The sequence below is a fragment of the Eriocheir sinensis genome, chromosome 21 (genome assembly GCF_024679095.1).
Source record: "Eriocheir sinensis breed Jianghai 21 chromosome 21, ASM2467909v1, whole genome shotgun sequence".
NCBI lineage: Eukaryota > Metazoa > Arthropoda > Malacostraca > Decapoda > Varunidae > Eriocheir > Eriocheir sinensis.
Window position 1 is genome coordinate 9,494,248 of NC_066529.1, and position 24,779 is coordinate 9,519,026.

At 42.3% G+C, this 24,779-nt stretch overlaps 1 protein-coding gene across 7 annotated transcripts in view; it reads left to right on the forward strand.

The window, feature by feature from the left end:
* The window catches only part of LOC127001634 (uncharacterized), a 37,918-nt gene that overhangs the window by 3,084 nt on the left and 10,055 nt on the right, over nt 1–24,779 (forward strand). For 3 of the 7 annotated variants that reach the window (XM_050866530.1, XM_050866531.1, XM_050866528.1), the window contains exons 2-5: nt 4,327–4,578; nt 12,556–12,801; nt 18,502–18,680; nt 19,096–19,314. In XM_050866530.1, coding sequence (XP_050722487.1) covers nt 4,327–4,578; nt 12,556–12,801; nt 18,502–18,680; nt 19,096–19,314 — 896 coding nt within the window. The remainder of the gene's footprint in view (nt 1–4,326; nt 4,579–12,555; nt 12,802–18,501; nt 18,681–19,095; nt 19,315–24,779) is intronic. The other 4 variants (XM_050866529.1, XM_050866533.1, XM_050866532.1 and 1 more) reach the window with 4 other exon arrangements.

Sequence of the window (24,779 nt, forward strand, 5' to 3'; positions counted from 1 at the left end):
CACATACGACAGGGTTTTGACAAGCGGACAGGCGTGTTTATTTCACAAGGGGTGTATTTTTCCACGCTGGCCTCACATTTTTTCTAAGTCCATTGTTATGGTTTCACTTGGGGCTCTATAGACAAACTGAGCCTCATAATTGCCTTGCAGTGCACCATACAAACTAGTTCGTAAGAGAATGCGCATGGATCATTACGATTTCGGATATAAAACGGTCTTTACGAGTTCTACGTTATTTTCTTCTCTATATTAAGGCAAGTAATGGCTCAAGTATTTCTATTTTATAATTTTAAGCGACTATATTCTTGAAACATTACTACGCGGAGTGTATCGCTGCAAGGCTGCCACATAGCAGTCTCTCACTCTCAGTCTTCCATGTGCCGCCTTGGTGGAAGGGAGTGGATGGTACATCTACACTCAACTCTTCTTTATTCTCCTCAAAGTATTATTCTACTACACCTCTTGGTAAGTGTTAGCCGACTATTTAAACTCTTTAATGGTATACCTCAGGAGGCACATTGCGCCGTCAAATAACCCAAAATAGAAGCCTTTCATACCACCAAATGGGAATTGTAACACGAGCGTGTCACATGGGATGTGCTGTACACTTATCACTCAACAGCTTAGAGAGCGTTATAGTGAGAGCCTGGAAACCTATGGGGAATGTGGGTTTTGGGTATCAGAAGGGAAATTGACTGAAATATGGGCCTCAAAAATTTCCTTAAAATCAGGTAAAATCCCTAGTCCCGAAACTAAGTAAAGTTTCCTAAACGTATTGTCTTTAATTGCACCAGATTTGAACAGTGACATGGGCGTGTCACATGGGGTGCGCTTATTTGGTGCTTCATGGGCGCATCAAGCTATGACAAGCAGGCGCCTCCAATATTACCCCCATGAGAATAATAACCTATCCAAGGTCTCACATACTGTTGCACTTCTCTAGTTTTACCGGTGCATCATACACATTGGGGTGTTGCCCCCCCTGGGTAGCATTGGGGGTCGAGGGGGAGAAAAGATATTGGAAAGATGGAGTAAATATTTCAGTGAACTGTTAAGAAAGTTTCCCATATAGAAAGGCATAATGGTATTTCTTTTATTATGTTCGTTGAATATTGCGTAAAATCGTGTTTTTTTGTCACTTTTACCTCTTAATACTCCTATCACCTTTACCCTATCAACAATATCTAATCATAGGTCCCTAGCTACTTGTACAATCAACATTCCCTGCATTTTTCACGTAAATCTGATTGATTTTAGATTTTCTGCGATTAAAAAAGAGACAACATTTAACCTTTAACTCGGTCCATTTAAACACACACCAGACATTTAAAATTTGCGCTACGAGGAAAATATCGATCAGGGGTTATTTCTAGATGGTATAAGAACGTTTTTAACCCAGTTTTGCAAAATGCTATATTTTGACCCCCCCCCAGGTGTCGCGTACCCCCTTAAATGAGGAAAAGGAATATACGATAAATGAAACTGGAAAAGTAGAAGGCCCACAAGAAAAAAATACGGAAGAGGAAGTAAAAGAAACACTAAAGGAAATGAAAAATGGTAGAGCAGCAGGACCTACAAGGCTAACAGTAGATTTAATAAAAGCAGCAGGAAAGGAAGGAGTGGTGGAATTGACAATTGTTGAACAATGTATGAAAAAAGGGAGAGATACCCAGAAGACTGGAAAGGAAGCTACACTATACCCATTTTTAAAGGGAAAGGAGATGCTTTGAAATGTGGTAACTATAGGGGGATAAGGTTACTGGAGCATGGCATGAAGGTATATGAAAAAGTCCTGGAGAAGAGGCTGAGAAGGATAATAAGAATTGATAAATGTCAGTTTGGCTTTGACCCTGGGAGATCAACAACTGAAGTAATATATACTATGAGAGGGCTTCAGGAAAGGTTTATAGAGAAGAGGAGGAGATTGTATAATGTTTTTGTAGATCTAGAGAAAGCATTTGACAGTACCAAGGGAAATTATAAGATAGGCATTGAGAAGGCAAAGGGTACCAGAAAGATTGGTTGAATTGGGGATGAGACTATATGAAGGTACAAAATCGAGGATGAAAATAGTGGTGGGAACATCAGATGAGTTCAAAATTTGAGAGGGGGTTCACCAGGGCTCTGCCCTTAGCCCGCTCTTGTTTATAACAGTAATGGAGGAGGCAACAAAGGAAGCAATAGGAGAGGCACCATGGGAGCTGCTGTATGCAGATACCTAGTAGTAAATGCAGATACAGCAGAAGAAGTAAATGAAAAGTTTAATAAATGGAAGGAAGGAATGGAGGAGAGGGGTTTGAAAATTAATATGGAAAAACAAAGTACATGGTGACTGGAAAAGAAGCAAGAGAAAAGATTAAATAAGGAAAATATCCATATGGATACTGTGGAAAGGGAGTAGGTGTAAATTCAGTCTTGTGCACATATTGCAGGCAGTGGTGCCACCATAGATGCTCAGGCCTCAGAAATGTATGAGGAGTGCAGAATTTTCCATGCCCAGCTTGTGTAATGGGACAGCAAGGGCAAGAAACTGAGAGGGATGAACTAGAGGTGAATGGAGGAAAGCTGGATGAGGTAGAACATTTCTGTTATTTGGGAGATGTTCTGGACTGTGAGGCGGGAGTGGAGAGCGAGAGTGGCTGCAGCGTGGTTAAAGTGGAGGGAGGTGGCTAGTCTACTTGTGAATCGTAGCATCCCTCCAAAGAGCAGAGCAGTGGTGTACCAAGTGTGTATTAGATCAGTGAAGTTGTATGGAGCAGAAACATGGGCTCTAACTAGAAAATTGATAGAGGTATTGAGAGCAAGTGATCGCAGAATGCTGAGGTATATGGTGGGGATCAGGTGGCAAGACAGGGTGTCCAGTGCAGATGTAGCTAACAGATATGGAGTAGAGGACCTGGAAACAGTGCTCAGAAGGGAAAGACTTCGATGGTTTGGACATATAAAGAGAGCAGGGTAGGAAACAGTGCTGGGAGTTTTGGAGAGATTGGAGGTAGAAAGAAGGAGACCAGTTGGTAGACTTGGCATTGATGGGATTGGATGAGCATCGGGCAGAAGACAGAGTAGAATGGAGGAGAGCCATAAAGTATCCAACCGGTCAGGAAGAGTGAAAACTGATGTTAATCGAAATGATGATGATGATGACATGATGACATCGTTTGGTGGGGTTTTATAAGACTTTAAAAAAATTTCCAGCAAGTTGATTTTTTTTGCCATTTATTGCGCACCCAGGAGCTGTCCAAAGATACTAAATGCACAGTTGCCGGGTTAAAAGAGCTTAAAAAATACCAAATGGGGAAAAAATAACCAAAAATAAATGTGGCAATAAAGAAAATATTTACCCTAATCTAGCCCAACATAATCCAACATAAGATAACATAATCCAACCTAACAAGGGAGGCTTTGACCCCTCCAGTTTAATCTAACCTAAGCTAACATACCCTTATCTAATATAACAGCATAACCTTATCTAACCTAACAGAAGGAGCCTCACCCCATGAGTTTAACCTAACAACCTAAACTAACCAAAAAATAAATGACTGATAAATTGACTGAAATATGGGCTTCCCAAAATTAAGTGAAATTTCCCTAAAAATCCATATTTTTAGGTCATTTTTCCTGGCACGGTAAATGATACTGAGGATTCAACTGACAAGGGCAGTCCACAAGGAAGGAGGAAATGGGTATGGAAAAGAAGAAAAGGATAATGAAATCGGTAGCAGAAAAAGACTAAAACATTAACATAAGAAAGGCCAAAGAAGGGAAGCAAAGAGTCAGAACCTCCATGGTTTAATAGAGATATAAAAGAGATTAAGGCAAGAAAGGCACTGAATAGAGAGTGAAGGAATGAGCAGGAAAAGGAGGGGGCCATGGGGAGATTGCACAGAAAAAGGTGGTCAGAGGAAGGTCACAGAGGAAATTTATAAATGTAAGAAGCAGACGAGGGAGAGAGAGCGAGGAGACAAGAACTGGAGGTGTACAAAGAAGGGAGAAAATAAAATACAGAGGAAACTGAAGAAGAGATTCAGAATTTTGGGAAGAAAATGCTGGACCATGAAGAATGAGTTTACCTTACAAACTAACAGGACATACAAATGTGGCATGTAGAGTAGAATATAGGTGCAGTAGCATTAAGAAAGAAAAGATCATTGATTGTTTTTTTTATATATACTGGCCTCACTGCTCCACGGAGTGTTTTTATTACTCCCCTAATTTAATGCGCAATATATGGAGAGTAACCACGTTATTAGGAAATCCTTAAAAGAAATGTGCCGTATAGAGGGTCTACTATATCAGGTATTGATCAGGTTACTTTTTCCACAACAGGTGATTTAAGTGATAATGGAAATTGGCTGGACCTGAAGTTAGAAGAGGGACCTATTTGGATTAAAGAAGAAGCTCTCGACATGAAGGAGGAGCCCTTAGAGACTGAGGAGTCTGAAATGACTGCCAGGCGGGGTGAGAAGAGGTCCCTTTCTCACTCTTGCCCTCCTGAGGCTGCCCAAGGGGCTAAAATGCAAAGGCTTGAGGTGAAGAATGAGCCTCAGTATTGCGAAACAGTGGTTTCCACGGATTGGAGTAAGTACATTTTCTACCTTTTGTGATACAAAATTTCAACTGTAAATTTCTTATTTTATCTCTTTAAAACCCTGGTAAGGTAACGCGGTAGCGTATTGACAACCGGGACGCAGCACAAAACCACCTTTTCTCATTTGCGCAGCGTGCGGGTGGCATGAGGCTCATAATTTACCCGGCAACATTTAGTCTACACCGTGCTTCTATGAAGGCAAGACATGCGACACTCCATATCATACTCCATCATAGCGTTTTTGGACATCAAATTGTTTCTGGTTGCTTTTCCATTACCGCGTTACCTGGTAAGCATTGTACATAGTGTAGCTACCCACTCGAGTCACCATGTTGGATTTGGTGATGCCACATTGTGCCTTTTTGCCCATTGTTTTTTTTTAACCCCCCTCCCCCCCCCCAGAAATTATGTCACATCAGGGTTTGATGCAGGAACAGACCCAGCTGTTTGATGAAGGGGACTCTGACAGTGACATTGATGAACCACCAGACTTCACTATTGAAGTGGATGCCATCCAGGTGACCTGCACGACGCCGGGACGTGGGAGGAGGAGGAGGCATACAGCCCAGGAGTGGTAGACGATGCTCTCCCAACCGTCCCTCTCACCTTCGATGAGGCCCCTGTGATTTTGCCAGTGTCAGTGCCTTCCACGTCCACAGCTTCAAGGACAAGTTCCCTCAGTCCTTCCAAGGTATGGAGTAGGAAGAGGAAAAGAGGGCAGCTGCATCCTGAAGAAGACTCACCGATCAAGAAACTTGATGTCGAGCGATTGAGGGCCAAAGACAAGACAGTGTGGCACAGGGACCCAAACCCACGGTTGCTGAGTATCGTGAAGACCAACATAGAGGAAGGCACCCCCACAGTGATTACCGAAGGTGCCAAGATTCCTGGAGAAGTGTTGTTCTTGTTTTTGGACGACTCAATGCTGGCTGAAGTGTGCCTACACACGAATGATAAGATGCAGGTTCTACGAGAAAAGTTCAAGGCCACGTTCAAAGACCTTGAACTTATGGAACTCAAGGCCTTCCTTGGCATCCTTATCATGAGTGGGGTGAGGAAGGACAACCATTTAGCAACAGTGGAAATGTGGTCCCAGGTGTATGGCTACCCCTTCTACAGGAGTACAATGAGTGAATGACGCTTTGCCTTCATTCTGAGGTGCCTTTGGTTTGATGACAGTGCCACAAGAAGACATCGATTGAAAGTGGATCGATTTACCCATATTCGTGTCCTTTGGGACACTGTGATTTGGTACTGCATCAGCAACTACTGCCCGGGGCCTCACCTGACTGTTGACAAACAGCTCCTCGCCTTCAGGGGATGATGTGTGTTCTGCATGTTTATCCCCAATAAACCAGCAAAGTAAGTTGTGCGGTGCTGTGTCTGTCAGTCGAAAGACGAGGAGATGGCCTTTCTGCATGTTCTATGGAATTGTGAATTTGGTGCTAAACAATTCCTACATTGTGTATCAGCATAGTCCACAAAACCGTTCTGTGATACGGAGGCAGTTCGACCTTGAACTTGCAATTGAGCTTTGTCGTCCATGGGCCCACAAGAGACTCCACCAGGAATGGAGTTTCCTGCCACGGGAGCTGTCGTCCCTTATTGAGACTGTCTTTGGGGCTATTGAAGGTCCTCAACCACCAGACGAACCTCCCACGAAAGCAGAAAAGCACCAGCGATGCCGCATGTGCCCCAGGTCATCAACAGCCAGGACCCGGATGTTGTGCGTCAGGTGCCACAAAGCCACCTGCCCTGCCCATCTCGTGTGCATGTGCCAGACGTGCCACGATGGCTGGTAAGTGTCCCAAACATATTATTGTCGTATTTAGTATGGTTGTAGCTATAATCATGCACAATTTCAATAATATAATAATAACGGCAGTCTTACGGATGTACTCAGTAAAATGGATTTTTCACTAATTTAAATTTTTCAAAATTATTTTTTGTTTTTTTTAGCATGTTTTTAGATGACTGTAGAATATTCATACTAAATTTCATTTAGATGCATAAATATTTATTACTCCTAAAACAATTTTGAATTTACGTCATTTTTTTTTTAGACTGACAAACTTTTCTTTTCAGATTCGTCAGTATTGGCCCAACGGCACTCAACCAGGGCTTGAAATGTAGCTCAAGACCTTCTTTCTTTGCCACAACCCTTCACACCCGTCAACCTTGTGTCTGGAACCCACCCTTTGGGGTTAACAGTAAATATATTTTTTTTTATGATTTTCTTTACATTAGTGTCAATAAAACAAGTAAGTTTCGATTGAGTTTCATTTATTGCCTTTTGGTATTGTAGCAGATAGATGTAAGAGTATTCACACCAAAAATGGTAACATTCTGCTCAATGGCTGCTGAGCTATGAAGCTCCAAAGTCATGGTAACACATTTGCAACCACGTTACCTGAATTGTGACGAAAATTTCACGTTACCTTACCAGGGTTAAATCAGTTTATTTAGGCTAACCATTCAGTAGTATTATCAGTTCTTTTCTCCTTTCCCATTCTACACAATTTCACACAATGAAGATTTCATATTGCTACCCTTCACCTTAAATGAATGCCAACATTCACTGCAATATTTTTTTCCAGTTCCATTTTTATTCATACGAGGTATCAGTTGGCTGATTTCCAACAACCACTCTTCTCCCTCTCCTACCTCTATTCTTATCCCCCTTCATCCATCACACTGCCACTAACAAAGAAAATGTGGATCATTCACATCTGCCTTACCCTCCAAACTACACTAAGATCTCACACCTTACGAGTGATAAAAGGTAATGGTGGGTTCAAAGAGTCTGGCACAAGTCTCGGTATTCTGCATCATCACCACACTAAGTAACAGAAATTGAATTGAGTCCCTATTTTGACCTTCCTTTCACTCATTATGCAAGTAATGTCACTTATCGGCATTAATTTGTCATACATAGTGATAAGAAAATTTACATAGTGATTGATGAATGAGGTGCAAGAGGTAAGACGAAAGGTGGTATCTGAGGCGGGAAGGGAGACTACTGGGCTGCTCCTCCTCCCTCCTCCCTCTTCTCGCACTGCACTGCCTCTATTAATGCCTCCCTGCGTTTTGTTATCTCTTCATTTGCACTTTTTTTTTCCCTCTCAACAAATTCAAAAGTCATTAGGAATGTCACCAAGAAGATTCTATGTTTTCATCATCACGATTCACTGTCTCTTGTCCTTCATTTCCATTAATGATGTATAAAGAAGATGTGAAGTGATAGAACACTAACCTTAGAAAAAGTCACACCACTACTAACCATGGGTACATCATACCCGATTTTGAAAAAAAAATAAATAAAATTAAATGTAAAGTTTTAATGGAATAAAGTTACATGAAGGGACTTCAAACTTTGTATCTTGACTTAACATTAAGAAGAACTGAAAAACGTATTGTTTTGGTATGAAAATCAGGTACTGAAAAATGTTACTAAAAATAGGAAAAATGTTCAAAGATTAAAAAAAAAAAATTCATAAAAAAAATTATCATCCGATGGCTTCCAAACTTCTTGTATGGCCTCCCAGGTCCTGTGATCCACTGCACAGGTGATCACTAAAAAAGTACGTAAACAATATCCTAGGGACATGTACAACACCCTGTATCACCAACCATGGGTATGCCGCACCCGAATGTAGGCCTACAACAAAGGTGAGCAGAGAGAGCGAGACAACGTGACCTTCCCCTACACTGTCAAGCGGGCACATGAAGCTACTGAGGAGGTGGGTACCCTCAGAGCACCGGAACCATACACAATGGCAATGACGTCATTCGCTTCGGGTACCTCATACCCATGGTTAGCGTTCTAGGGTTAAAAGTGTTTGAAAGTGTTATTTAGAGTAATTACGTATGAAAGTTTTAATGTATCTTTTTCGGTACACTGGGCACAAGACCTATGTCAATTTTTTTTGTGAAACGTGTCGTTTTCGGTGATCTGAGTCCAACTTTTGAAAAGTAACACATGGTTGCACCTTGATTTCACATAACAATACTACATAAAATGCACATCTTGCTTGATATCTGCCATAAACTTGTTTCAATAAAGAATACCAGTTATTGCATAGTTTCTAATGTAATTTATTTCTTCCAGGGCCTATGCAAACCTTCAATTTTTATGGAAAGAAGGCTCCCCTAACACCCAAGGGAGTGAAGGGGTTTGTCATTAGAGAGGAGCCTCAATCAGATTCTGAGGTGTCTGATATTTCTGCAGAAGATAGTGAGGATGAATATTTACCTTCAAAAGATGACGATGAAGTACTGAGGCATGATCTGATGATAGATTGTGAAGGTAAGTTTCTGTCTTCCAGTTCTCAGTTAACTTTTTAGGATAATATCTCTACCGAAACATTTATTTTTGGACTGAATGTAGTAAAATGCTTAGGAATAACTATATAATGTGATGGGAAATAGTAATTATTATTATTATTATTATTATTATTATTATTATTATTATTATTACATTATAAGGGAGGTATAACCCTTATATCTTCCTAGTTATGATGCCTCACTCCTGGTAACTTTGTTTATTTTTCTTTTCTTTTACAGATGAAGACCGTGTCGTCATGGGACGTTCTAGGAGGAGAACCCTTTTACCAGAGTTGTCAGCCAAGTCAGCAGAACCAGGAACTTCCTCTGAAGTGTTACCAGGACCTTCCTCTGAGGTGTTACCAGGACCTTCCAGGATGACCGTAACTCTGTCAACAGCTTTACCTGATTCAGTCATAAGTAACATCACTCTTGATCTAGATGATACCAGTAGTGGAGTAGCTATTGGTACAGATGTTACATCTGGATGTAACAGAATTAAAGCACAGGTTTCCACCAAAGTAACAAGGCCTACATTACCTGTTGATCAGCAGAGAGGAGAGGTGGAGGAGGAGGAAATGGAGGAAGAAGAGGAGGAGGTGGAGGAGCAGACATACAAAAATTTGAAAAGTTTAATAACATGGACAGTATGTAACCCTGAGGAAAATAATGAAAGGCCCATTCCAGACTGGCTAGGATGTTTGCCTAATGAGGGAAGAGTACTAGAGCCTATTGACTATTTGAGGATGTTCTTTGATAATGATTTACTGTCTCTTATATGCACTGAGAGCAATCGCTATGCATTACAGGGAGACTCAAGTAAGCCATTAAAACTTACAGTTGAAGAGCTGGAAGTATTTCTGGGGCTCTGCATATACATGAGTGTGGTAAAAGTTAATCATTCTCGTAGGTATTGGTGTCCTGAGGCTAATATAAAAGCAGTATCAGATTTCATGTCACGCAACAGGTGGGAAAGAATTAAAAAGATAACACAGAAATGCCTGAAAGAGATTCACCTCAGTATGATAAATTGTATAAGGTCAGGCCTTATTTGGACCATCTGAAAGAAAAGTTCAATAAGATTCCTGTGAGTAAGAATGTTTGTGTAGACGAGATGATGGTTCCCTACAAAGGTAGTCGAGGACCTCGTTACTACATAAAGGGAAAGCCCAACCCTTGGGGATTCAAAGTCTGGACATTAGCTGATTCTTTTGGGATTGTGCATAATTTTGAAGTATGCACTGGCGCAACACAGAAAGTTGATGGATTCCCTGACCTAAAGTCAAGTGCCAATATTGTTTGTAAATTGGCATCTGTCATTCCTTCCAATAAGAATTGCAGGCTTTTCATGGACAATTTGTTTTCAACAATTCCTCTATTTTGTGAAATGTTCAACAGAGGTATATTGTGTATGGGGACTGTTCGCAGTAACAGACTTGCTGGGCTGAAGTTGATTTCAGATAAGGACCTGAAATCTAAGGGAAAGTCATCTTTTGTAGAATACGAAGGAAAGATTAGCACATGTGCAGGCGCTGTAAGGGTTGTGAGGTGGAATGATAATAATATATGTACAGTGATGTCTACACTAGGATCAGCTCAACCCGTCACAACTATTGAACGCTGGAACAAAAGTGTATCCACAACACAGAAAGCTGAGGTAGGATGTCCTGCTCTTATCAAGCATTACAATGCTAATATGGGAGGTGTTGATAAAATGGATTCCCTTGTTGCTTTCTATAGGATGTTCTTCAGATCAAAGAAGTGGTATCATCGGCTGTTTTTCCATTTCTTTGATGTGGCAATAGCCAATGCTTGGTTGCTGTACAGACGGGATCTCGCAGCTTTTGGCGGCACTAGTAAGCCTTTGATACTGCATGATTTCAAACTAGTTCTCTCCCAATGCCTGCGTTTGCAGAACAAGCCACTGGTAGGTAAGAAGAGAGGTAGACCCTCAGCTACAGTTCATGAAAGGCAAGCTGAGAAGAAACAGAGAGGCCACAACACCAAGGCAATTCCTAGTAAGTCAGTCAGGCATGACCAGGTTGGGCATTTTCCTATAAATCTGAAGAAAAGAGGAAGGTGCAAAATGCCAGGGTGTAAGTCCTCACCCGTCACATGGTGCCTGAAGTGTCAACTCTACTTGTGTATTGGCCGTGAAAATAGTTGCTTCTTGGAGTTTCATGGGGTGCAAACCCCGCCACATGAAAATTCAGAGTGATATGTGTGAGGTGACATGAGAGGGGAGTGAAATACAAGGAAAAAGCAAGATAATACAAGGGTAGGAGTAAATAGAGACTCTACTGTTGTAGCCATGCACCTGGGCAAGTTCTTTGAGGAAAATATTATATTACTTGGATTCTGGACCAATCAAAAATTTCATTTAGTTTGGTTTCATTTGTTTCTACACAGGTATAAGATGTGAAGAGGGATTTTGTTTTGTTTTGTTGTTATTTCTTACATGCATATTGAACTGATTTAACATGTAATTGAAAAGAAACATTGTACACAGGTGTCTAAAAGGTTACAAGTTCTATTTACATGGCATTTATTTGTGAAAATTAATATTTTTTCAATTAAATATCATAATAAAATATAACAAACTACATACACTATAATAATTTTTAATGTTCCTAAATTATTTTCCCATAAAAGATCGGCAATCTTCGCATTCAGGCAAAATAGAGCTTGGTATGTAAGAATAACTTATTTTTGTCATATTTCAAAGGCCTGTCGTATGCTCAGATGATCGAAAAAGGCACGTTTGGATTTTTTTTTTATTTACAGGAAAATGTAAAATACAAGGCCATTTTTGCATTCTGGGATGCAAAGGGAACTAAAAAAAACCAATGATTATTTTTTTGTTTGTGGGAACTTAATGCAGACCATAAAGGGTTAAGATTTGCCACAACTTACCCGTTACATGAGTGTTGGACCGACTTCACACGAGGCATAGCACCAAATGCACGCTTGATGGGAATTGAGGCCAATTAAAGCAGCACGGCTACATATTTATGGTGAGGACTGACGTAGGAGACTGGGGAGAGGCGGTATAAGGTTGAGAGTGGAGGCCAGCAATGTCACGCACTTGGCAAAGGTGGCAGCTGTTTTGAATTGTGCGTGTGAGAGTTTTTGGTTAAATTTGAAACTTCCTCATTAGATATGAATATGGGTAGAGGTCCAACAGTGTTGTTACATGCGAATTCATTAGATTTGAACTTGTCAGATGCAAGATCTTTGTGTAGTGCAGAACCCCGCTGCCTCATATGCAACGTTTATTTTGTCCTCGTGCCACCAAAACTCTCTGTGCTGATGGTGATGCATGTCTTTCTCTACTGCCTACCCACCACCTAGGACTTATCTTTGTGAATGTTATGTAGGTGAAGTTAGAGGAAGGTCAGGTATCAATGCTCCATCTGCTGCTAGCAAGGAAGTGGACAGCAGATTGACAGATGAGGACAGTTGTAGAGGACAAGAAGTCAGAATTTAGGGCAGTAAGGAGATGGGTCCTTCAAGGCTTTTGCTGGCACCTATAATGTTCCTGATATATACAAATGATCACCACTGCTCCACCACCACCCACATTCTCCATTTATCAGATGAGTATACAAAAGTACTGAACATAATTGAGGAGGAATTCCTTCCAGCCGACCAGCAAGACACAGAGGATGAAGAGGAGGAGGAGGAGGAGAGAAGTCAAGGCTGGGGCAAGGGGAGATCCAGGAGCAACAAGAAGCAGAGTTCGCTTGTTATCCTTGAGAAAGAGGTGGAGGCTCAGCTTAGTAAGTGGCTGGTTGAGAACCCCATCCTCTACAGCAGAGGACACAATAACTCTGTGAAGAAGGTCATGCTGTTTGAGGAAAAGGCCAAATCCCTCAATCCCCCACTAACAGGTAAGAAGTAATTTGATTTGCAATTGTACACTTGAATTTACTAATTCCTCCCATTTCACATTTTGTTATTTTCTTTCATTTAGTGACTACTAGATTTTCACGAGTCTGTGTGCTTGCAAACATTTCCTCAAAATATTTGCATGTGCTTCCATGCACATGTACATGAGTAGAAGTATTAGTACACATACTAAAACTGTGAGTGGGAGGGATTAGTACTCTCAAGTGTACAGCTGCTGAATTAAATGCCAAGTGTGATGAAAGTTTACATTAAATTGTCGTGGTGGTGTGGGTCATATTGCACTTGTACAGGTGTTTTTACCTAATATACATGTTATTTTGAGTATACATAGTACATTCCAAATTAACTCAAGTATCCTCTGACGACTTCATTCACATTAAGGGGAGGCGCTGCCAAAAATGGGTATTTTTCACTTTCAGCCCAATTTTAAAAGTTATTCCATAAAAGAACTGAACATGTCACATCTTTCCTGTGAAAGTTTGGCAGCTGTATGACAATTCTTTCCCTTTCAAATAAATTGATTTGTATTACTAATTTTGCGGTCCCCTACCTGCAGAAACCTCCGTTTTCTGTAGAAAACTCATATATGTTTCATTTTGCCTTCTTTTGTCCGATTTTTCCCCATTTTTTTACGAAAAGTGTGTCATCATACATCTAGCAAAATTCTAGTGGCAGCCAGCAAGCCTCGGAGGGTGTGGTTGAGTGAATCAGTCAATCAGTCACTTAGTGCATCACGAGCGCTCCTCAGAGGTCCACTTGTACTTTGGCAGGTTTTGAAGCTCAGGAAAAGAAAAGGAGAAGCCCAAAATAAAAAAGTAACGAAGAAGAGGCAACAGGAGGCATCCACAGAACACTACAGCCCAGGAGATATCTAGTGCACACACACACACACACACACACACACACACACACACACACATGGTCACGCAAATGGGAAATGACATTCAGTGCAGAGAAGTGTAGCATGATGGAGTTTGGTAAGAGCAGTAGACAAATATTGGGGAACTAGTCTGAGTAATGAAAGAATCATGAAAAAAACTGAAGAAAAAGATCTGGGAGTGATCATAACAGACAAGTTATCTTTTGGAAAACATATAGACCGTATAACTGGGGAAACATACAATCTTCTTAGAAACATAAAAGTAGCATTTACATATTTAGATGAAGAAATGGTGAAGAAACTAATAACATTGATGATACGTCCAAGACTGGAATATGCAGCATTAGTGGATCTGGATCTGGATTAATGATGCGCAGGGCACCTGTACAGGTGCATAACACACATATTTGTTGGCTGTTGGGGGGACGGGGGAGCCGAGTGTGCAGGGGAGGGAAGTGAATCAAGTGTAATTGTTAGTGTTGGTGTGTTGTGGTGACAAGTGAGTATGTATTTGTTTTTTGAATGAGTATTGTACCGCAGTCTAAAATCTGTTGAGGGAGGCTGTTCCAGTCATGTATGGTGCATGTAAAGTATGAGTGCTTGTATGCGTCAGTGTTAGTGTGATATGTTTGGTGTTTATGGACGTGTGTGTTACGAGTACATTGACTGTTTGCGTTGTGTAGGTATGTTTGTGGGTCAATGTCAATGTGAGTGTTTGTGATCTTGTACATAAGTGTAAGTCTGTGTGCTTGTCTGCGTATGTGAAGAGGGTCCATGTTTATCTGTTGTTTGATCCGTGTTCACTTAGATTGAAGAAAGAAATTAGAAAGTTGGAAAGAATACAAAGAGCAGCGACTAAATTCCCAGAAACTCTGAGAGAACATACTTATGAAAAAAGACTGGAGAAATTGGGACTAACAACACTGGAGAGCAGAAGAGAGAGAGGGGACCTAATAGCATTGTACAGGATACAAGAGGGATTGGAGAAATTGGACAGGGAAGACCAAGTGGAATGTGACAGAAGTGTGACAAGAGGCAATGGTAAAAAATTGAAGAAGAGCGACTGTAGGAGAGACATCAAGAAATACAGTTTTCCATACAGAAGCATAACAACATGGAACGGACTTGACAAGGAGACTGTGTGTGCAAAAACGATTCATGAATTTAAAGCCAAACTGGATAATAAGCGTTATGGAGACGGGACAGCACGAGCCTAGTACAGCTCTTTTCCTGTATTTCACAACTTGGTAAATACACACACACACACACACACACACACACACACACACACACACAGGTGCCCATTATGATTATTATCTTTTACATCAGTCATTGTCATTCATAAATACAACTACAAAGGTATCTAAGTTGTTTTTTATCACTGTAAAATCCTCTAAAAGACACAATTTTGTACACTAACTGGATCTATACACAAAATAGCCAAAATCTTGAAAGTGCATTTTTTGTACTTTGGAGAATAATAACTCCATTAGTTGTGAACATAATAAAAAAAATCAAATATCTGCTGAAAGACGAGTGAATGATAAAAAAAATGTCCGTCTGATTTTTTTATAAACAAGAAAACACTGCTGATATGATTTATTGAACGTAAAAAAAAGTGATAGAATTATGGGACACACAAAATGGTGAGACGTATTAAAAAATTGAATGGACAATTTTTAACTAGTGGTGTTATGAGTAAAATTACCCAATAGCGTACATATAGAGCGAACATGCTGGCCCCCATTAACATTTTTAGCTCTGCTCTTATTACATGTAATAAATTTCGTTTGTAATTTTTTTTCCTACAGAAGCACGAATGCTATTATGCTGATACATGCAGATCTTATTGCATTTACCTAAGTCTTCAAAGAAAAAATACCTTAGAACAATTGAAATAAAATGAATGTACCCTCCACTAATGCTAGGCGGCACCTCCCCTTAAGAAGTAACTTTGCCACCCAATGAATTTGCGTAATACAGTCAAACCTTGGTTTACGAGTGCCTTAGTTTACGAGTGTTTTGATTTACGAGCAAAAGAAAATCACTAAAAATGCCTTGGTTTACGAGCAATGACTTGGCGTACGAGCATCCAGTTTGTATGAGCCAAAGATGGGGAGGCGGTGGCTGCACGGAGAGCGAGACGGCCCCGCGTTGAGGAGGACGCGAGTTCAAACCCCGACCGGTGCCACCAAGCTGGGATTTTTCAACCGCCGCCGAGTGCCTTAAAACTACCCACATGCTGTTCAGAAGACCACCTATCAACCCGGACTCTAGATTCTAGGATCAAAGATGAGCTCCAGGAGGGCAGCATGAGCCAATGAAAGATGGCACCACTATAAACACTCGCCTGCACCAGAACGGGCTGGGCCGACCATCAGGACCCACCGGAAAGAAGCCTTGGACCGACAATCAGGATCCATCGGGAAGAAGCCTACCAGCGCAATAGGCCGTGACGTAAGAAAAGAAAAAAAAAAGAGAGAGGTGAGCGTGGGTTCCTGTTGTTTGCCGCAAGACGAGAGCGCTCAGAGTGGAAAACAATGGGAATAGGGTCTCAAGCTAGTATAACACTTGGCCTTATTCCTCCAACTGCATTGGCGGTAGGCGCAACAGGCACTACAACTTTAAGCCGTTAATTGGCGATCAAGAATTACCACAGAGCGAGCAAGAATTATACAAATCTTGCAAAATCCTTGCATTTCTTGTTCTGGTGCATCAGATTTTCAAGAAGTCCCCCCAATTCTTGGCAAGAATCGGGGGTGTGGCGCAAACTGCGGCAGGACTGGTGACACAGTTAAACACACCACTCCGCACCTCCTCAGGCCTATGGTGATGACCATTTCCTGAGCTTTCTATGGGTAACCCTGCCAGGTGGGGGTGGATATAGAGTTTACGAAGTTACTGTTGTGTTACTACTGCACCACAGATCATTTGAAAGCATCATTGTAGGATAAGTAAGAACTTTCCAGTATAAAAACATCATCGTCATCATTAGAAACAAAAAAGTGAAACGATGACATTGGTTAATATTTTGTAGAGAAAAGGGACATTTTAAGAAATTCCGTTGCATGCAGTGACGCCAAGTAGCTAGGGAAATGTTCCTAATGAACTGTAGATCTCGTAATTGTGACTAAATTAATGTGTGTTGTCCTTGATGAGTGACAAAATGAGAAATTGTGTTGGTTCATCTAGTCATACGGACAAGAAAGAGTGCTCTGTCGGATCACGGGAGGGAGATGGAAAACAGTCTCAAGAATGGGGGGTAATTCTTGACCACCACGTGATGTGCGTCACTCACGACCAAGATCGGTTGCCCATATCCTCAACGTAAACAAACTAGTCGCTGTGTATTCACATCTTCTTTTGACCTGTAACGCTTTGTATTGCTTCTTAGGTCCTCCTTCCCTCAGTCCTCTCTTCATGGTGCCGTTTGCAAAAATGAGGACTGTTGTGGCTTGTGCTGCTGTCACTCAAATTATGGATTTATTTTTACAGTTAAGTGGAAGGAAAAAGCCGTTGTGGGTACGATCCTGGCTTCAAAGATGGGAGAACAGGAGTGTTTACCCAAACCAACAACTCAATCCTGGTTGGCCGTACAGGCAACCGCGGTTGGTCCTTTCTCCATCGGTTGGAGAAAAACGCCCAGTGTGACACCGCCTTAGTCCGCTTTCCACACTCACAGAGGTAGCACTGAGTGCTCGTGTCCTTATACGTTTGTGCACTAGTGTGCAATCTTTGTGTTTACAGCACTAGATTATTTATATCTTATGCTATATTATTATACTGTATTATATAAATATTAAGTATCATTGCTAGTTGTTTGTAGAATTACTTTTATTCTCTATAAAATAACATGTAAAATGATTTTTATGTTAATATTTTTTGGGATATGGGATGCATTAATGAGATTCCCATTAATTTCAATGGGGAAATTCGTTTTGGTTCACGAGTGTTTTAATTTGCTAGCGAAATTCTAGAACAAATTAAACTCGTAAATCGAGGTATGACTTTAATATACACTGTTGATACGCTTAAGGGTACAGTCGTCCCTCAAATAGTACGGGTGTTAGGGACCCAGGACCCCTGTACTATTCAAAAATCCGTATAGAATTAGTGCCCTCCATAGAAACACTCCTGCCCACCAATTTCTTGTTTAAGGTAAGAAAATTATTATATAGTATGTGTTTATAATAGGTACTTTATGAATAAACAGAAAAGGACGGCCTTTATCCACTCTTGCAGCACTCTTGGAGCACTGGCAGTTACTGCAGCAAGAATTTCTTTTTCACTACATTTGATAGTACAGTGAACACTGCTCTTATTCACATGGTAGGCTCTCCCTTCCGCAACGTAACTCATCCCAAAACGTAACTTCTCCTAAATCTGAATTCTTCTGCAAGGTGAACATCTTTTTCGTATGCTTTGGGGTGCTTTCAGCAGGTGTTTTGCCATGTCTCTTGGGGCCCATGTTTATGTTATGTGGTAATGGAGAAGCGTAGCTGAAGTTGTGCACACACACGGACTGAGGGAAAGCGCATAGGTGTCAATCTGGCAAAATAGTGGTAATGAAGTTGTGCACACATATGGACTAAGGGGATGCACATGGGTGGCAGTCTGGTAGAACAGTGTTGCCACTCACGCCATGGCTACTTGGTGCGATGCGCAGGAAATTTAAAAATCCTAAAAATTCTTCTGTGACAATCCATATAAAATCGAAACCATACTATTGGAAACTGTACTATTTGAGGGACGACTGTATTTTGACATAACCACTATTGAACACGTTATTACTATTTTGCAGGTGAGCAACTCCGTCGCTGGTTTGACACAATGCGGACCAGGTATGGGAAGCTCACCAATCCCAAGAGTGGATCATGGGCCCACCGTCTGCCCACTGACCGGGATAAGTGGATCATGAGGCTGTTCTCCTTCCTGGACACTCACATTGTGAGGCACAAGGGCAGGACCCGTGGTTGCAAGGTGTGTTTAATTGCTGTTTTAACCCATGTTGGATTTCACCCATAACCACTTTTTAAATTTATTTATTTACTTTTTTTATTTATTTATTTACATGTCCTTCATTTATGTTTGTATTTGTGTATTTAGTTATTCTTTTGTTTCCAAAATTTACAGTTTGAATGTGTAGCCTACTCTATAAAATATGTACAGAATTCATACATAGACAAATTGCTTTGTTTTATAAATTATTTATATTTTACAGGGTAGTGAAATCAAGAAAACAGTGACATGAGATTTATTTAATGGAGTTTCATTTACTGCACATACAGTTAGCATATATAAATAAATAGTAAATAGAAAGTAAGCCTGAAGCAATAATAGGAAAAAAAAGAAGTTTGTAAGGTACAATGTAGTAAGTGTTCACATCCTCTCACAGACTTCTGCTCCTGTCACCACCCAGCCACAGGAGGCTGCTGCTGAAGGTGCTGCACCGGAGGGTCCTACAGCCTCTGAGGACTCCAGGCCTTCTACCCGCAGGTCACTGCTCACTAGCGAGGAGGAGGACATAGAGCAAGAACGTCCTCGCAAGTCCAAGGGCACCAAGTACTGGAGGGGCTCCACTATTAGGGAGCAGTTGGATGCTCTTCTGGAAAGGGTAAGGAAATATTTTGTTTGTCACAGTTTGCAATGCACAAGCTGTTATTCAATTAACAGGTGCAGAAACTCTAGGTAAGCTTCAGTATGGAAAATTAGTTGGATGTGCATGTTATAAGTCCATTATGAGAACTAAGTAAAGGAAGGAAACTGCAAAATGCATGTTGGCACACTCAAGGCAGCCCCTGTATCAATCATACTCCTCATCCCTTCTCAGTCATATAATTGTCTAATCTGTATTTGAAACTGTTTAATGTATTCACACCAACTATAATATATAATGGAACCTCAGTTCATGAACTTAATTTGTTCCTGAATTGTTTGTAAACTGAAGCTGTTTTCCCTTCAGGAATCAATGTAAAATGGATTAATCCATTCCTGGACCCTAGATGATTGCTTATTCAAACTTTTACAACAACATTTTGTGCACAAGTTCGTAACACAAAACCAATGGAAATCAGTAAATCAAACACAGAAAAAGGATTCAACACTAAACAGATAACATATAGACGAAACCTTAATTTAATTTTACCGCACTTGTACAGAGGAGAGTTGACAGCGCAATAGGCGGTGTCACATTGGCTGTTTTCCTCCAAATGTTGGGGCTACGGGCATCTGCGGGTGCCCTTACGCCTAACCATTGGCTCAATCGTTACGAATGGAAAACGGTTGTGGGTACGAGCAACCTTGCGTTTGTATGTAAACAAACAGACGATGGAAATGGCTGAAGAGTAAGAAACAGTTGAAGATGGCCTACCAAGAGACTTGTAAAGTGGACTGGCACACTGTTTACTATTTAATTGACAAGATATGAGAACACCCCGTGCTGTGGGATCACATTTTTTTTTCTTTTTTTTTCTATGAAAATTGTAGAACTCTAACCCTTTCACGCATCATGACACGATTCACATCAAAATGGAATCATCTACATCTGAGCTTTTGACTTGAATCGTGTAAAAGAAAATAAAAATTCGCCAAAAATAATGAATCTTTCAGAATCGCATCAAAATTTTTTGCGTCAAAGATCCAAGCTAGACCTATTAAATAAACTAATCGTCAACTCGTGCCATTGGGTTTGAAGTGATAAGGGCCCATAGCTTAGTTACCTCTCCGCAGGCAGCCTGTGAGCACGGACTGTCGTCCCTTTAAATTGTGTCGCAGAGCCTGGTAAGCCTGGATTACAGTTGTCAAACGAAATTGGTGAAATTTATACTTACTTCCAATGTAAAGTGATCGTGCCATGATACGGTATTTTGTTTTATATTTGCAGGGACCAATAACTACTACTATTAGAAAATATGGCTAAGAAATTATCAAGTGAAGAGATTTTGAGACCCATTTGTACAGAGCATGATGATGATTCTCATGAAAGTGATGGTGATGATAGGAAAAGTGAAAAAAAAATCCAGCAGAGAGTGTTAGGGAGAGAGACTTAGTGGTAATTATTATGATTATCATTGCATCTGGCAAAGTTCTTCCAGACAGCAAATGGGTGCGCTAATAGTCATGTTTGTTATTATTATCAAGACTCTGTTCCAGACAAAATATAGAAAAATATAGTAATCACAGGTAATTGTGGCCTTGATCATGAATTTGTTTTATATTCTCCCTCCCTGCCCAGCCCAAGCTCCTCTACACTGCCCCTAAGGACAGGCTGTGTACTCTGACATCTTTACCACCCACGCCAGCCTCGCCTGTTGGCTTACCACGCATCCCCGCCCTCACCAGTACAGTACTGTCTCCAAGTTTGCGATAAATTGGTCGACGTTGTGGGTCACAAACGTTGAAATCGCAACTTTGAACCATTATTCTTAAGGGGAAAATTGAAAACCGTCCACATCTTGCGCTTGGCCAAGCGCATGTGTGTGGACGGCCCCGGCCGCGCGCTGGGCCCAAACAGCTGGCGGGCAGCTGATGATGGAGATAATGAGAGTCGGCGGCGTGGCCTTTGCATTGGCGCCGCCCAAACAGTGTTTTTGTCGGGGCCCCTGTGTGTCTGTGGCTGTGTTTGTTGTGGGTATGGGCTTCTCAATTTGCCAGTTCTTGTTTTCCACATGTTGCACTGGACCCCTTTCTTTTCTTCCATCTCTTCCTTTTGAAAAGGAAGAGATGGAAGAAAAGAAAGAGGTCCCGTGCAACATGTGGAAGGTGGGAATTGTCAGACTGAGGAGCCTGGGCCCACGATGGGCACAGCCACACACGCACGGGCCCCGATGAAGGTGCCGTTTGGGTGGTGCCGATGCAGGTGGTGCGCTGCCGATGCTCATCATCACCAACATCAGCCGCCTGTCAGCTGCTCGGGCCCAGCGAGCAGTTGGGGCTGCTCACACACATGCGCCTGGCTGCCTGGATCCCACTTATCATGCTTCCCACGGCCAATGGAAAGGCCCAGGGGGTGGGTAAGAGCGAGAATGTAAATCAAGGACCACAACAAGGTGTGAAAAATCTCGGTTTTAGCAGCCTTTTCCTTTTCCTTTCGGGTCATATCACAATTTCAGTTTTCAATAAAAATCTAATTTTTGGGGTCCCTATCGCAAACTCAGTGAATCGCAAACTTGAAACTCGCAATCCTGGAGACAGTACTTTACTGTGGCAACCATGAAATACCAATCCCTGTCCAAAGCTCTGGTACCATCTGTACATCACCCTCACTTATCACCACAACCTTCTACATCAAAACCATCACCACAACCTTCTACACCACCAACTACATACACTCGCTATCTCTCGCCCTCTGTGACCTCACTCTCCCGCGTGTCCCAACATTTTCATCTTCACAGCACGTACGCTCAACTTGAACCTGCCTCTTTCTCTACTCCACCTGGACATATATCTTGTATTTCCTTAAGCTCTGGTACACTCACTACACCGTCTGCCTTTATTCCAGATGAATTCAAGAGTCTGGTATGCTCTACCCACACACACGAACAGTTTACAACACCAAAACTACTCCCCACCTCACGACAGCCACAACTAGCACCACCACCACAAGAGTTACAGCCCCCACCACTAGCACCATCACTACAACAGTTACATAATCTTCCTCCACAACCTGCATCATCACAATTTTCACTACAACACTCACCACCTTCATCACTTTCATCATCACGATCACCACCTGCCCCGAGACGTGGACGGAGAGGACCTAGACGGGGGTATGGAGGTAGATCCAAGGGAACAAGGAGGGGTAGAGGTGTGAGATCTCAGCAGGCCCCCAATCTGGAGATAACACACAGTGGAGTGCTGGGCCATTCACTCCCACACATACCCCATTCGCTGGAACACTAGGAATGCAGGTCCCACCTCCCCGAACTCCTTTTCAATTCTTTTAGTTATTATTTACACAGGAGGTGCTACAGTACCTGTTTACTGAGACCAATAATTATGCAACATTTATTGGTACACCTGCTAATGAATGGGAAATGTGTAATGAGCAGGAGCTGGCCAAATTCCTTGGGCTATTTTTCCTAATGGGGATAACTCCTCTACCAACCTATAGACACTACTGGAAGGAAGGGTCAGTTCATGATTATCCTGTCTTTAGGAACAACATGACTGGCAAACGTTTCAGGAACATACTGTCCCACCTCCATGCCTTCAACAGTCAAGCCGTCCCAGCAGGCACCGCTGACTGCCTCATTACAATACACACAATAATGAACTACCATCAGGCCCCACCGGGAAGATGCCTACCGGCGCATTTATTTACCTAAGAAGCACATTACCATTGATGAAGGAGGCATGGAATGGAAGGGACGGCTCACATTCCGAGTCTACAACCCAATGAAACTTCAAAAGCATGCTGTCAAGATGTACATGCTAGGTGAATCAAAATCAGGCTACATGTGGAACTTCCCAGGTGTATACAGGACATTCACAGGCAACCTCCAACACCATTCTGCAACTCCTGGAAAAACTGAGGGGAGTTGGCTACAAATTGTACATGGATAACTACTATAATTCTGTCCCCTTATGCCAAACCCTCTTTGACCAAAAGGTCTTTGTGTGTGGCACCTTATAACTGAATCATGGTTCTCCTAAGGAGAAGCTGAGGAGCATGGTAGATGACGAAGTCCAAGCACAACATAAAGACTGTCATTGTGTTGCTGTGGAAGAATACCTAAACATATTGTCAACTTGGTTTCGACTTTCCACAACACAGGCACCATAGAGAAGCAAGTGAATACCAAGGTGAAGGGGCAGGATGGCAAGAACCACATTGTGGCAAAGACTATCAAGAAGCCTGTCATGGTAGAAGACTACAATCAGCACATAGGTGGGGTGGATCATTATGACCTGATGGTTCAATATTACCTTATACAAGGGCGAACATACAAATGGACCACAAAGTTTATCTTTTACCTGATTCAGATGGCCATTTTCAACTCTTTTGCTCTCTACAAAATGTATGCCCCTGCTCCCTGGAAGATGGTTATGCTGGAGTACATGGAAGAAATAACTGAGAAACTCTGGAATTTCAAGTCAGAGGAGTGGCCTGCTTCAGGAGTTCCCATCTACCATGCTCCTGATGTTGCAAACCCACGTCCCCCTCATCAGCCAAGGAAACTTAGAACTGCAGCACCTGCCACCACTGCTGCAGCACTTGCCACAGCTGCTGCAGCCCCTGCCACTGCTGCTGGAACCCCTGTCATTGCTGCTGCAGCCCCTGCCACTGCTGCTGGAACCCCTGTCATTGCTGCTGCAGCCCCTGCCACTGGTGCTGGAACCCCTGTCACTGCTGCTGCAGCCCCTGCCACCACTGTTGCATCCCCTGCAACCGCTGGTGCAGCTCCTGCCACCACTGCTGCAGCCCTTGTCACCACTACTGCCTCCCCTGCCACCACTGCTGCAGCCCTTGTCACCACTACTGCATCCCCTGCCACCACTGCTGCAGCCCTTGCCACCACTACTGCATCCCCTGCCACCACTACTGCATCCCCTGCCACCACTACTGCATCCCTTGCCACCACTGCTGCATCCCCTGCCTCTGCTGCTGCAGCCCTAGCCACTGCTGCTGCTGCTCCTCCAGTGGTACCTGGCCCCTCTGGCATACCTGCAGCATCACCTGTGGCATAAGTACGACGAAGGCCAAGAGGTGGAGAAGGTCCAAGGGCTAAGCACTCTAATATAGTGAAAGACTTACGTCTCCACCTATTGCGCCGGTAGGCTTGCTTGAGGGGCCTGAATGGTATTCGGCCCCAGCCCGTCATGGCGCAGGCAAGTGTTTATAGTGGTGCCATTTTCTCTTGGCTCATGCTGCCTCCCGGAACTCGTTCTTGATTCTTGGACGGTTTCCTCTAGAGTTCGGGTTGATGGGTGGTCTTCAGGACAGCATGTGGGTAGTTTTAAGCCACTGACTGAAAAATCTGAGGTGGTAGCGTGGGGATTCGAACTCGTGTCGTCCATCACATGGTGAATGTGGGCCCAGCACGCTACCACTTCAGCCACCGCCTAAATTTAGCTATT